At 43.5% G+C, this 14,848-nt stretch overlaps 1 protein-coding gene across 2 annotated transcripts in view; it reads left to right on the top strand.

The window, feature by feature from the left end:
* Positions 1 to 14,848, top strand: part of TCP11 (t-complex 11) — a 71,150-nt gene that overhangs the window by 33,467 nt on the left and 22,835 nt on the right. Inside the window, exons 2-6 of one of the 2 annotated variants that reach the window (XM_070046795.1) lie at positions 4,788 to 4,855; positions 5,632 to 5,800; positions 6,866 to 7,163; positions 7,913 to 8,050; positions 10,880 to 10,976. In XM_070046795.1, coding sequence (XP_069902896.1) covers positions 7,127 to 7,163; positions 7,913 to 8,050; positions 10,880 to 10,976 — 272 coding nt within the window. In that variant the 5' untranslated portion in view covers positions 4,788 to 4,855; positions 5,632 to 5,800; positions 6,866 to 7,126. Of the gene's footprint in view, positions 1 to 4,787; positions 4,856 to 5,631; positions 5,801 to 6,865; positions 7,240 to 7,912; positions 8,051 to 10,879; positions 10,977 to 14,848 lie in introns of both variants that reach the window. The other variant, XM_070046796.1, reaches the window with a different exon arrangement.

The raw sequence follows: 14,848 nt of genomic DNA, 5'->3' as shown, positions 1-14,848 counted from the left end.
TCACCTTATAGAAAACATATAAGAAATATTCAGAGGTTTCATTGCATGACTGTTGAGGGGCAGGCGGGAAAGACTGCTTGGGGGAGGCAATTCTAGAGCTGGCTCCAGAAGCACGCAGCTTGGTTATAAGTTCCTGTCTCTGAGACTTACTAGCTGGGTAAGTCCCTTAAGCTCTTGGAACCTGTTTCCTTTCCTGTAGAATGGGCGCTATAATTCCTTCTTTATAGGATTTGTGAGAGGACTAAATGAGAATGTATGTGATGTCTTTTAGTACAGTGCCTGGCACATAGTGAGTGCTCAATGTTATTACTTACACGTGCAGAGCCAGTCTAATCGACCACATTAGGAGGGACACCTGGGTTGTTTCTGACCCACTCCTTCATCTTCTCAGAATCTGATTTTAGGTCACAGCTGATCAAGAATGGGAGTACCACTTACAGGTGTTTGTCAAAGTTCTGTCCTCCATCTGCATTGCTTTCCTTGTTTGCTTCAACACCTCCACTTTTCAGGAGGTGATAAGAAAGACTGGTCAAGAACTCTGAGGTCAGATTCCCTGGGTTCAATCCCTGTCTTACTACATATTCACTGTGTGACCCTGGGCAGGATACTTAAGTTCTCCTCATCTGTAAAGTGGGTGTAAAAGTACCATCTTTGTCGTGGGGTGGTTGTGAGAATGAGAGTCGCGTATCTGTGTGAAGGGCTCCCTGAGGGTCTGGCACGTCGTAAGCATGTATATGTGTTGTCTGGTATTATTACTATTTCATCTATCAACCATGACTCCTAACACCATTCTTGTTATCAGTTAGTCTCAATCCCTCTCCTTAAAAATTCCAGCTGCCTCTTTCCACCTGCCTGCTGAATATTTTCTCACAAAGATCCAACCAAAACTTCATTCTCAACCTGTCCTAAAAGAAATCTAAAATATACCCATCCACTCTCTCCTTCCCCCAAGTTTCCTCCTCCGCCTCTCTGCAGCCATTCTTTCCATTAATATCAGCACCTATGGGCAACAGCTGTTTCCTGTTTGAAGCATTCCAGATTATCAGAAAGCCTTGCTTCTCTTCCACTTCCCACAAATTCTCATAGTTGGGGAGCACTTCCACCCAGCTTAAGAGACATGAGGCCAGAGCTGTGAAGTGACTTGCCCAGGGTCACCAGCACATGGGCAGCAGAAGGAATTCAGGCCTCCTGTTTTTGAGGGGATTCCCCTTCCACCGCCCCATGGCTCACGGTTCTCTGTGCCGCGGAATCACTTGGCCCCAGTTGTCCTAAGGGCCCCTGGCAGGCTCACAGCCCCGGGCTTGGTGAGGCAAGGCTCTATGTAGTTCTTGAAACAATTAATCAGATTTCAAAAGCCAAGTCTCCTGTTATCCTGAGTTGTGCTCTGGGGAAGGGGGGTGGGCAGAGGTGAGGAGACTAGCTCCTTTGAGACTCTCCAAGCATCGTGAACAAAGTAAAACCCAAACTGAAGGATGTGAGTCATTCTGAGTGTGCATCTGTTAGCCACAAATGGGTACAAGAGATATAGGTTCTGCAGGGGTTATGAGTGGTTTAGCCAGTGTTTTTCAATCTGAGAAATTCCATAGCATAGAATTTGAGGGTGCCCGAGGGAGCCCTCCATGGCTCTTCTTGCATTCCCACCTTTCTGAGCCCTGACAGGTCTCAGGTACTCACTCTGTAGCTAATGGGCACGGAACATGGGCCGCATGTGGGCTCCATGCAGGCTTCAGACACCAAAACAGCCGTCCAGCTCATCGTGTTCCTACTTCCTCAGACTATTGAAGTCAGAAAATTCTTGCCATTCCTGAGCTTGTAACACAGACTCAGACCCAGTGACCTCTTTTTGTTCCCGCAGGGGGCTGCAGCCCCTCTGCAAGTTTAAACCGTTCAAATGAGCTCCGGCTTCATCTCATAGACACTGTTGGAGGAACGGGGAGGGGGGAGGCAGCGCTGGGAAGAGTCCCCAAGGTGCAAAGAGAATGCCCACGGTTTCCCCATTCTCCCCCCACGCCATGGGAAGAAAAAAAGCCCCAAAGTAAAACTGGAGTTTAAAACTTTTCTCTGTTCATAGAGACAGAAACTAGAATAGAGGTTACCATGAGCTGAGGAAGGGGGTGTTGGAGGAGAGGAGGAGGAGTTATTGTTTAATGGGTATAGAGTTTTTGTTGGGGATGATGAAAGGTTTTGGGTATAGATAATGGTGAAGGTTACACAACATTGTGGATTTAATTTATTTGACGCCACTGAATTGTACCCTTAACAAATGGTTAAAATGATAAATATTATGCTATGTATTCTACCACAATAAAAAAAAAGACAATAACTTTAAAAAAAACCCCTGTTCTCTGCATTTCTTTTGAAACTGACTTCAAATAGACTGGCCCTCAAATCTGCAGCTGAATTCTTTGTCGGGAGATCATTATACTTTGCTTTAGGCTGGTGGTTCTAAAGAATTATGGATGATGGGAATGATTGAAACTGATTTATTTCTCAAGTGTTTGAGATTCCTTCATCCTGGTCCAATAATGTCTATTCAGGAAAAGCTTGTCTTTACCCAAGTCAGAAAAATAAAAGAAAATGCACAGGCCACCATCTAAAGTGGGCCTGGTTTAAGAAAATCTCTTATGTGAAATCTCAGATTTGGAGAACAAATTGGTAGCTGATGATTTGCCTTACAAAAGACTGATTCACTTAACAAAGGAGTTTTACTCAAAGGTTCCTTTAAGAAGAGAGCCCCCTGGTGCATTTAATGATATTATTAGATTAAAAAAAAAACCATCCCAAACGTTCAAGGACATTGCACTGTAAATATGTGAATGCATTGTATTGTGTTGTAAGAGTGGGAATAAAGAAGTAAGGGCTCTTTGACAAATGGACCATTTTGGCCCAAAGTAACACAAGGAGGAAGCAAGATGAGTGTTCTTGGCCTAAAATCCTGGCGGCTTTCTGGGAAGGCTTTGGGAGTTTGTGATTTATTTCAGACAGCTAAGCCCGAGGCCTGCGATGTGTCCATTTTGAGAACTTTGGGTCCAAGTTCTAACTCTGCTCACGCTGACCCCTGTCACCTGCCCTAATCACAAAGGCCCTCAGTCGTGAGCGCAACTCTGTCCTGCGATGGCAGAAAAATATATCTGTTGCCAGAAAGTGGATTCTCTCCGGTGATGAAGAATGATCCTTATTTATGTCTGCATAGGTACATTCTGGGGCCCATAAAGGTTTAATTGTCCCTCTAACTAGTTTTTTAAAAAAACCCACAAAGAGGCTGCCAGCTTTCCCCAGAGTTTAAAACCAACTGAATGCGGTTCTGTGGAAACTGCTTTAAGTGTGTAACTCGCGCTGTGTCCTGGGGCACAAGGCACGATTGTTTGGGGGAGTCGAAAGATGCAGCTCTTAGGAGGACTTTGAAAGTCAGTTTTTGTGGCTTTGGGCTGCTGCTGACCCTGGCTTGCTCTACAGAGGGAGAGAGAGAGAGGGCCTCCCTCTCCCTCAGCAGAAGCCTGCCTCTGCAAGTTACTCCCGGGGTGCCACTGCCCCCTGCTGCCACCTCCCAGTTCAGGGGGACCCCCTGTCACAGGACCCTAAACATCCTCCCTTTTCTCTCTGACGTTGCCTGTGCTGGTTTAAAAGACTTACAGGAAGCTACGGAGAGAGGAGACACAGAAAGAGAGGAAACATGTCTGTGAGACAAAAGAGAAAGACAGACACTGATAACCAACACTGGGCCCAGAGAGACCCCTCAGCACCGCTGCCTCTCCTGTTTGTGCCTGTGTGTTCATTTGACAGTTATTGGCAGGGCACCTACTCTGTGAATAAAGCACACACAGTTCCTGCTCTCAGAGAGCTTCCAGTCTCCCGATGGAGTTACTCATCATGCACAAATGTGTAAGGACAAACTGCGGTGACTGCTAGGAAGAAAAAGGAATGGGTGCTGAGTGACGCTAACCAAGGGCCATGGAAGGTTCTGTGAGGGAGTTAGGCCTCGTAAGTTAGACCTGAAGAATGAGAGGGAGTCAGTGAGGTAACCGGAGTTTAGAGGAAGGGACAGTATGTGCAAAGACCCCGACGCAGAAAGGAGCAGGACTGGAGAAGGAGGCTGTCAGCACTGCTGCCAGCATCTTCTTTGTCTTCTCTTTAAGCCCCCTTCCCTGAAAAGAACTGTGATGGTTTCCCATCCATCACACTTCCCTGTGAGCTTTGAAGGGCCTCGTCCGGACTGCCCCCAGATTACCTTGACCCTTCTCACCCTCCTCCTGGGTTCTGCGAAGAAAACACATTTGTCAAAAGACTAAAGCAAATAGTTTTGACGTGTGGTTCTGTACCATAAGGGAGGTTATAATGAAGTCGATCCCAGTTTACACGACTCCAAATGGTTCCATTTAAATGTCCCACCCTGTATTTATGTGTCCCTACCACTTTAGTTGACTGTTTATCTTCCAGTATACTCTACTCTACTTGCAGTCCAGGCCTCTATTTAACATCATCTCTTACTATTTCCATTCCATGGTCTATCATTTACATTTTTCTTTAGGAAATGTAAATATTTATTTACAGTATTAGCTTTTACTCTTGCTTAGCTCTATATATTATGGAATAAACAGACTGTGATATGGGTTCTAGTCCTGAATTTTCTGTAAACTGCTGGTGACCTTAGCAGAGTCATTTAACCTCACTGAGCCTAAGATGCTTCTGTGTAAAATGAGGCATTTTTTGTTTTTGTTATTTTGTTTTAGCTAGCGGATCCATATTCAGGATTCCTCTTAATCCCTGTGCTTCTCTACTTCTTACAGACAGCCACCTAGGAGTGCTTCTCTGACATCCTTCTCTATATCCACCCCTCTTTCAGAATGTCTTTGCGGTAAGATCAACTTTCTGTATAATTTGCTCTTGTGGGGTGGTGTACAGGATAGTATTTAACAAATGAGGATAGATCGTACTATTGTGCTTGGGTTAAAGCGCACATATGTGGGGAAATGGTGGAGAAGTAGGAAAATTCTAGCTGCTGCCTAAAATTCCCTTAGACTGCTTCTCAACCTGGGGTATATGCACCCATAGGGGTACAGAGGTGTGCCAGCAAGTACAGGAAGCCCTTCCTCCTCAAACAAGAATTCTACTCAAAGATTTGAGGAGAGAAAATAGACTTCAGTGTTAAAACAAACACATGACGTCTTAGTTTAAAAGGGGAACCCTGGGGTGGACAGCTTTGGGCACACTGTGATGTGAGCGGAAACGTGGCCTTTACCTCTGCCCTTGGGTTGTTTGAGAAATACTTGCCTTATGGGTCTTTTGAAATATGTGCACTTAAATAGGGTAAAGGTGTTGAGTTACTCAGGAGGGCCACTCCTGCCAAAGAATGGACATATGTGGAAAATCCATTTTCACCCATTAGGAGAGTTTAAAGAGGGGTCCTGAGGTTGGGGGGGGCAGCCAGGCTGAACCAGAGACCCATTTCTAAAGACCAAATCGGTTACACAGTCTTGCTTAGGATTCTGGCTCACGGCTGGGTTTGAACTGATCCAAACATCTGGAAGGTCTCTCACCCTTTCTCTGACCTCCAGTAGCAATTCTTATTTGTACTCCATTCTGGGACTTACCATACCATTATATGTTAGTTATATTTTCTTTTTTATATAGCTTCTCAGCCAGAGTTAGGGAGGTGGTGTGAATTAATAAAAAGTATATGATCAAGAGTCAAGACCCTGCTTGCCGTGTGACTTTTGGAAACTCCCTGGAATCTCTCTGATCCCCAGCTTGCTCATCTATTAAATGGTCCAATATAACACCTGCCTTGCCTACTGAACAGGTAGGATTGCATGCAGAGCGTATACATTACATTTGCAATGTAAAAGCATTTTGTAGATCATTAAACAAAAATCAGTTATTATTAACTAAGACCCCAAAGGGAAGGAGAGTTTATCTCGCACGTCATCTTTCTATTCTCCTCAACCTCTAACTTTTGCCTAGTTGGTTCTGAAAACTATTAAAGATAAGATCATGAAATGCTGTCCCCACGCTGACCCTGAGAAAAGTCCAGTTCTGTCTCTCCTACCCCCATCCTTTCCTCCTCTTCTGGCCTGTCTCCTCCCCTCTTCCACATGCTCCCACACTGCTATTTCTTCCTACTGCCCCTTCCAGAGAATTTGGGTAAGAAGAGGACGCTTAAAGGGGCTGTGTAATGTATATGAATGAACTACTCTCATAATTTCAGGCATCAGCAGGGCAAGTTTTATGGCAATGCCATTATTGTGGGAAAACAAACTGGTGTCATTCTGGAGACTTTCTCCCAGAAATAAAAATGCCCAAACAGAATTCTGGAAAAAAAAATTTTTTTTTAATAGAGAAATAACAACCCAATCTAAATATATCCCTGTAATAATGAAGAATCATATTTTCATTTAACTCTTTGCTGCAGTCAGACAACTTCCTCCCACTTCTGGCTTTGGGGTGTAGGCCAGCCTGCTTCACAGTTGACATCCCTGAGGGAAACACTAGGAAAGGGTGATGGGGAGGAAGGGGCAAGTTTAGTGTGTATTGATTTGAGATACTCTGGCTAAACAGTAAATTTGCTAGGCCATTCCCCTCCTATCTGCCTGGGCCTCAGAGTGAAGTGGATTTTCTTAAGCAGAAATGTTCTTGGATCTCTTCATAATTTTCCCCTTCAAACTATAGGAGTTGTGCAAGAAAGATCCACATTCCACACTAACAAGGCAAGGGTTATAATGAGAACTTGGTTTCTTACAGGCAATACTTTCATCTTTTATTTATTTATTTTTAAAGTAAGCTTTTGTGGTAAGAAATCAAGTCAAAGTAATAAAGAAGGATGGGAGAATGTGGAACGGAAACTTCCTTTTCATTTTTTCCCCCAAAGTGCAGGGATTGGAGAGGAGGGGTCACTCCAGGTCCTCACATCACTCCAGGGGCAACAGAGCTGACCAGGAACCAAGAAAGGCTGGTGACCTGCGGCCTGGAGCGGCGGGATCAGCCCCCAAGCCACAGATGAGCCCGTGGCCAGGAATTCAGTGGGAGGAGCCTACACTGCCTCCCAGTCCCCGCGCCTGCTCCGACAAGCACCTGGCACGGTTTCTCAGCTTCCACACCTGGAGAATGGGAGAAGGGCCCACCTCTCACAATGGGCCCAGGATGTGCTAAGGAAACAACCCGCCTGGGTGTGGTTCTCAAGTTTTATGAACAGGCTGAAGAGAAACAAAACATGGTGCTCCTTCCCTTCCTAAGTAGTTTCAGGTGATCTTTTTCGTGGGGGGTGGGAGATGTCAAGCAGGGAAGGGACCCGGGGACCAGTTAACCAAAGGCCTGTGGAGGCTTCGAGCCCTCGAGGACCGAGGCACTAGACGGCCGCTTCCACCAGAGAAGCCGGCGGCGGCCGGCACGTGCCCCTCCCCGTTGCCCCGGAGACGGGCGGCGGTTTACGTTCAAATCCCGGACTCTCCCACCATGGCACGGCGGCGGGGGTGCGCGCGGGTCGGCCCCGCACGGCCGTCGCCCCTCGCTGCCCAGCCGCGGTGGTACGGCCCCAGTCTAGAGGTGCGCCGGAGCCCGCCCGATTCCGCAGTGGTGGTTGGTCGCCGTGGAGGAGGTGGGGGGCTTGGAATTTGAGCGCCGTGGGCTCCCCCTGCTGCTGGAGCCCGGGTGGGCCTGGGGCGGGCGTTTCGGGCGAGCAGGCCGCCCCTCTGGCCTCAGTTTCCTGGTTGCGGAGCCAGCACTCACTTCTCTGTGATTCCCCAGCCCCGTTCCTCCAGTCTCCTCTGCCCATGTCGGTCCCCGAGAGACGGTGAAGCGGTCCACCCTCCTCTTAGTTTGTCCAGGTCGGGCGCGATTGGCCGGGCCCCAGACCCCTTCGGTAGTTGGAGAGCCCCCTTCCTCGCCGCCCACAGCGCCCCATTTCTCCCCCACCCAGATTCCATCAGCAAAATGACGAACGTGGAGGAAAACGTGCCCCTGAAGGACCCTGGCGATGCAGAGAGCGGGCCCTGTAAGCCCGAAACCTCAGGACCGACCCGGCAAGACATGAGCAGCCCCAAGAACCACCCTTTCAGTAGGTCCAGCCCCGCCGGCCCCGGCCCTCGGGGTGCTTAGTGTGGGTCAGGTGGGAAGGAGCCCGCGGCGCCGCACTTCTCTATCCCCCTTTTTCCTCATCCCCCCCCCCCCGCCCCCAATCTCTACTTTCAGGCCCCAGGCCCTCTGTTGACCAGAAGATCTTCAGAGTTTGTAGTCCTGGAGAAAGATGTGACCCAAGAGCGATTTCTTGAATCTGACAAGATGTGAGGTTGAGTCAGTCCAGAGCCAGCTTTGTATTCTTTTATTTTGAATTTGTAGGTGGAAAATGGCAGACACCTGGGGTAGATTTTAAAGAACGGAAATGGTCCCAGATGGGCATTGTGTTCTCTCGGTGCTTCGTTGACTGCATTAGTAATGCTGCTCTGGCCTCATACTCTTTAGCTCATACTATAAGAGATGTTCTTTTATAGTTCTTATTGGGGCACAAAGTATCTTCCACACTTTACGTCTGATCTCACTGGGACTCATCCAGCATTTCCCTTGTAATAATCACCAGGCAATTTCAGCAGTCATCAATCTGAAGGCCTGTCCACGTGCAACAACCTGCGTTAAATTCTTTAAATTCAATCGCGTTTCTTTCTCTTGTAGCCACACGGGGTCGCTGCTGGTTAAGGAAAAGCAGCAAATGGGGTGCTTTGGAATCCTGATTTAGGCCATACAACTCCCTAACCTGAATAACCAAACTCCTCTTTTTTAATAATTTCGAAATTTTATATATCAGGTTGACTTGGTTAAGTTACCAAATTATCTTGACAATGTCTTTGTCCTTGGGATCTGGGTTTTAAAAATCTATTTTAGTTACTTTTTACCTCTAATTTCTCTTTGAACCCTCCCTGTTCCTGAATTTTACAGCTGTAGGAGTTGCATAGTGCTATGGTACTTTTGAGCGACAGAACAATCTTGTCAAAGCAGGCTATGAGCTTTGGTTTGTTGTAATTGGGAAGTGTTTCTGTGTATTTTCCTCAGTCCTTCAATAAGCTGCTACAAGCAGCTCAATCTCCCTTTGAAGATTTTCTCTTTGTTCTGATTTTGCATTACTGAATTAGCAGTACGTCTGTTTGCATATTTGACTGTGTTTTGCCATTTTGGCCAAAACTGAAGACTTCAGAGAGACTGTAAAAATAAAGGGAACTTCCCGTCCACCTAAGGTTCAGTTCACCTTTACATTTACCTAAACGGAAACTCTGCTGGTGGCTTTTTGGTAAATTTTACAATCACCTTTTACCCTTAACTTTTTATTTCGATATATTTAAAATCTGTTGAAAAGTAAAAAAAAACAACGAATGCCCACATTAACATTTGCCACACTGTTTTTTTCTCTTATTGTATTTTACGTATGTATTTTTTCTTTCTTGAAGTTATAGTCATGACTTTACCTCTAAATATTTCATGTCTCTTCTAAGAACAAAGGCATTCTCCTATGAAACCTCTTTTCTGCAATTTTTCCTTTTTACATTTTTAAACCTTTTTGCTTATGGAAAACTTAAACATATACAAAAGTAGAGAGATTGGAATAATGAACCCCCATTTACTCATCACCCAACTTCAACAATTATCAACTCATGGCCAATCTTAGTTCATTTATATCCCCTCCACATCTTGGAGCCAAATACTTTTTTGTGAACAGATTTTGAAGCTTCATTGAAAGAGAGTGAGAAAATATGATTTATTGTGTGCAGCTCTTTTATACCAAGTAATAATAACTACCATGTACGCCAATTATGTAAGAATGCTATCAGGTAGGTCTGTACTAAGAACTTAGAATAGTGGTTCCCAAATGCCAGAGCTGGTTTGTGACAAAATTCTTAGCATACTGTGTGAAATGAAATAAAGATATTGTAATGAGTTTTTCCTAAAGCTAAATTGATTCAGTTTTCAGGACTAGTCTTTTTTCTGACTGTATTCCCTTTCCGCTTTTTGGGAGTTTAAACTATCCTTTTTCTTTTATGAAATGGTTTTGGTGGTGGAAGAGTGGATTTTTTTTTTTCTTGGTTGCACCAGGTCTTAGTTGCGGCTTGCGGGCTCCTTAGTTGCAGCTCACCAGCTCCTCAGTTGTGGCATGCACACTTCTAGTTGTGACATACATGTGGGATCTAGTTCCCTGACGAGGGATTGAACCAGGGCCCCCTGCATTGGGAGCACAGAGTCTTAACCACTGCTCCACCAGGGAAGTACCTACAGTGGATTTTTTATTTGCTTATTTCATACTATCCATACCTGACAGAACAAAAAGTTGGCAAGCTGTCGTCAGTTGCTCAAAATCTTTTTGGATATTTACTAGTCTGTGAAATCCTAAATTCTGGAAACCACTTTAGAAGACCAAGTGAGATTGACGCCATACAGTACCCTCTGTGTGGAGAATTTAACTTCCATCAGAGGCAGGAAGAGGAGAGTGGAATCGTAATATCCTTAGATAAACATTAGTTTTGCAAATCACAAATTATTTCTTTGCCACTTCATTATTTTATTTCTTAAGAGAAAGGCTTTTAATCAGTTTCACTCTGTTTTTTTATAAGACAGCTTCTTTGTCCTCCCTTACCCCCATGCTGGGCTACTGAGAGGCTCTGTCATGGGGCCTAGAGTTCAGAAAACATAACTGACTGGAATGGTCGAATGAGTGTGTATAAAGTCACTGTGATGAATCTCAATTTGGAGCCTACTCAGTGGAGTGAATCTCTGAATAAAATAGAAATTCAGACTTCTTTGAGTTCACTGGTGTCCCCCATAAGTTCTTTTTTTTCAGTTGAGGTATAAGTGACATAGAACATTAGTTTCAGGTGTACCTCATATGTTCTTTCTGTCACAGGTCTGATAGATACAGTTAATGATGTTTCCAAGCTGAGCAAGGAGATTGGGATGAATCATGATTTCCACATGGAAGAGAAGGTTTTGCCTCCAAGCAGGTACAGGCTCTTCTAATTTTCCCATTTTATTCATCCTGGTATAGGCATTTAGCACTAATGGATTCTGACCAGACTCAAAGCATTTTTATTTAATAACACAATCAGTGCTTGAATCTAAGCCGTTAGAGCTCTCAGCAACTGAAGCAGAAGAGTAATAAATTATAATTATTAGTATCAGAGGGTCAAGAAGCAAATGTTATTTAACCAGTGAATAAACCCAAGCAATTTTGGGGATGTTCACTTTGGGACCCCCACTTAATAATAAAATAGTTAGGGTGGATTTCAGATCTTCTCTGACAGATGGGGAGGAATTAGCGTGTAGTAGCTACCTATTGCTGCATGACAAATTACCCCAAAACTCATCAGCTAAAACAGTGTTCATTATCTCCCAGTTTCTGTGGGTCAGGGATTACGGACGTGGCTTCCTCACCCAGGGTGAGGAAGCGAGAGAGTAAGTGAGTGAGAGATGGTGCCCAAGACAGAAGCCACGGTCTTTTTGTTACCTAACCTCAGGAGTGACGTCGTGGCCTCTGCTACATTCTGTTTGCTAGAAAGGAACCCATAAATCCAGGCCACACTCCAGGGTACAGGATTACACCAGGGTGTGAATACCAGAGATCTAGATCTTTGGGGTCATTTTATTGGTATTGGTTGCCTACCACATGGCTCCTGTCTTATCAGTTACTCTCTATGTGATCACAGATTTAAACAGGCACAGATAAAAAGATCAATTTTCTCATTGTGGTGTTTTCAACTGCCCCCTCAACTCCTCACCCGCACCCCCATTCCCCACTTCATATATCAGCTTAATTTGTGAATGAAGATCAGAACCCTGTTGATGAGGAATGCTCCCCCACCCCCATCAAGCCTTATTTTTCATTCTTCTTAGTTATATTGACATTGCAATAAATAAGAACCATTCCGTAAGTATGACTTGCTGGTTTATTGGCAGTTAAGTGGGTAAATTCATTGTCAGATTTTACATTTTAAAACAGTTCTGATTTCCCACCAACAGACAGATATGTGATGGCAGCTTGTGATAAGTCAATTTCCTTGAATGTTTTTGTCATTTGTCAGCTTCAGGAACTCTGTTACTAAAGTGCTGTTCTCTGCCACAAGTTGCTGCCCTGGTCTTCCTGATCTGATCTGTTCTTGCCAGCAGATGTCCATGTCAAGCACAGCTTCTCTGGGAACAGGTTTTCACCAAAACCCAGATCCTCTAGCATCTCTCTCACTGCTTAGATGTTTCTGTTGCTGGCAGGAGAGGAGGAAAAAAGAGTAGAGGAAATGAGAGAGGGAGAAATGAAGCAGGGGAAACAGTACTATTCAGAGCTGGGTTTTCAAGTAAGGTAATACAAAATTTATATCAGGAAAAAGGTTGAAATCGAGTTTGAGGTCACTCCTTATTGGCAGTTGGCTTTACTTTGGGCTCATAGGATGAAGTTAATTACAATTGTAGGTTCCTAAGGGAAATCCCATGTTTGGGCATTCATTCATCAGGCATTTGCTGAGTTCTTATTATGTGGCAGGAAAAATGTTGAGTTCTGGGGATAGAGGTAGCTACAGCTATAAATAAATAAGACACTGTCTTTGCTGTCAAGAAGCTTTTGTAAGAGAGACAGATGAATAACAGAAAGTGACTGATAAGTTCACTCAGAGCTGTGTGAATAGAGTTCAATGAAAGTTCTCAGCTGCCTAAAGATCAGAGAAGATTTGCCTATGGAGGAAGATTTAGCCTATGATGACTTGAGTCTTAGAGGTGGTCTGGGTGGGAAGGAATGCTCCTGGCAGAGGAATCATGTTGGAGGCACAATGGTGTGAACTGAACAAGTATCTTGATGTGATTGAGCACAGGGTATTATGAGGTAGGAGGAGATAAATTTGAAAGGGAGGTAGAGCAATATCAGGAAGGGTCATGTGAGCCGTTTATACTGCTGGTGATGGGAAGCCCCAAAGGACTTTGAGCATGACCTCATGATTGGAGTTGCATCTTAGAAAAATCATTGATTTTAGAATGAATTGGTGGGGAACAGATTAAAAAGGGACAAGACTGAAGACAGAGGGACCAGTTAATGGCCTAATGTAGTAGTCCAGGTAAGAGATGATGGTAGGAGGGGATGGATTCCAGAGACATTTAAAAAGCAAAATTTATGGAACTTGGAAGATGGATTGGACAAATAGGGTGAGGGGAAAAGCTTTAAGAACAATTACAGTACACAACAGACTATTAGATTATAGTTGGTTACCTCTGCTGATTGAGATTGGTATGTTGGGAGAGGAATTCTGATATTTGTTTTATTCATCTTTGTATTGCTTTTGTTTGTTTTACAAGGAGCATGCATTACTAAGGGGGGATGTTTAATGCCAGAAAACCAATCACTATTTGGCAATGACTAGGTACAGCCTCAGAATTTTCAAATGATTCTTTTTCTTCTTATTAGTCTAACTCTATAGGTCAGAGAAATCATTTAAATAAAGGTCAGAGGAAAATTAATTCCTTTTAAAATATTAATAGACAATTTTTTAGCATAGTTTAGTTTTATAGAAAAATGATGGAAAATAGAGTTCTTACATTCCCCCTTTTCTCCTGCACACAGTTTCCTCTATTATTTGTATTTTATATTAATGTGGTATATTTGTTACAATTGATGATCCAGTATTAATTCATTATTATTAACTCAAGTTTACACAGGTGTTCACTTTTCGTGTTGTATATTCTGTGGGTTTTGAAAAATGTATAATGACATGTATTCACCATTTCTGTATCACACAGAGTAATTTCACTGCCCTAAAAATCCCCTGTGTTCGACCTATTGGTTCTTCCCTCCCTCACTCTGAAACCCTTGGCAACCACTGATCTTTTTACAGTCTCCATAGGTTTTTCTGAATTTCTTATAGTTGGAATCATATAGTATGTAGCCTTTTCAGATTGGATTCTTTCAATTAGCAATATGCATTTAAGGTTCCTCCATGTCTTTTGAGGGCTGGATAGTGCATTTCTTTTTAGTATTGACCTCTTGGTTGCTTCCAAGTTTTGGCATTTATGAATAAAGCTGCTATAAATGTCCATGTGCAGGTTTTTGTGTGGACATAAGCTTTCAACTCATTTGAGTAAATACCAGGGAGCACTATTGTTGGATTGTATGGAAAGAGTATGTTTAATTTTGTTAGAAACTGTGGAACCATCTTCCAGAGTGACAGGTCTTAACACTTTGCATTCCCACCAGCAATGAATGAGAGTTCCTGTTGCTCCCCGTCCTTGTCAGCATTTGGTATTCTCAGTGTTTTGGATTTTGGCTATTCTAATAGGTGTGTAGTGGTATCTCATTGTTACTTTAATTTACAATTCCCTAATGAGATGTGAGGTTGAGCATCTTTTCATATGCTTATATGCCATCTGTATATATATCAATACTTTGGTGAGGTGTCAGTTCAGACCTTTCCCTGTTTTAAAATTGGGTTGTTTTATTGTTGAATTTTAAGAGTTCTTTGTATATTTTGGATACTAGTTCTTTATCAGATATGTGCTTTGCGAAGATTGGAGCTTGCCTTTTCATTCTCTTGTCTCTCACAGAGCAGTTCTTAATTTTAATGAAGCCCAACTTACCAATTTTTTCTTTCATGGATCTTTCTTTTGGTGTTGTATCTAAAAGGTCGTTGCCAAACCCAAGGTCACCTAGATTTCTCCTGTTATCTTCTAGAAGTTTTAGAGTTTTATGTTTTACATTTAGGTCTATGATCTATTTGTGGAAGGTGTAAGATCTGTATCTAGATTCATTTTTTTGCATGTGGATGTCCAGTTGTTCCAGTACCATTTGTTGAAAAGACTATCCTTTCTAATTGAATTACCTTTGCTTCTGGTTTTTGTTTGT

Source organism: Globicephala melas, chromosome 11 (assembly GCF_963455315.2).
Source record: "Globicephala melas chromosome 11, mGloMel1.2, whole genome shotgun sequence".
Classification (NCBI taxonomy): domain Eukaryota; kingdom Metazoa; phylum Chordata; class Mammalia; order Artiodactyla; family Delphinidae; genus Globicephala; species Globicephala melas.
The sequence above is the reverse complement of the archived record's forward strand: the minus strand, read 5'-3'. Positions and strand labels throughout refer to the sequence as shown.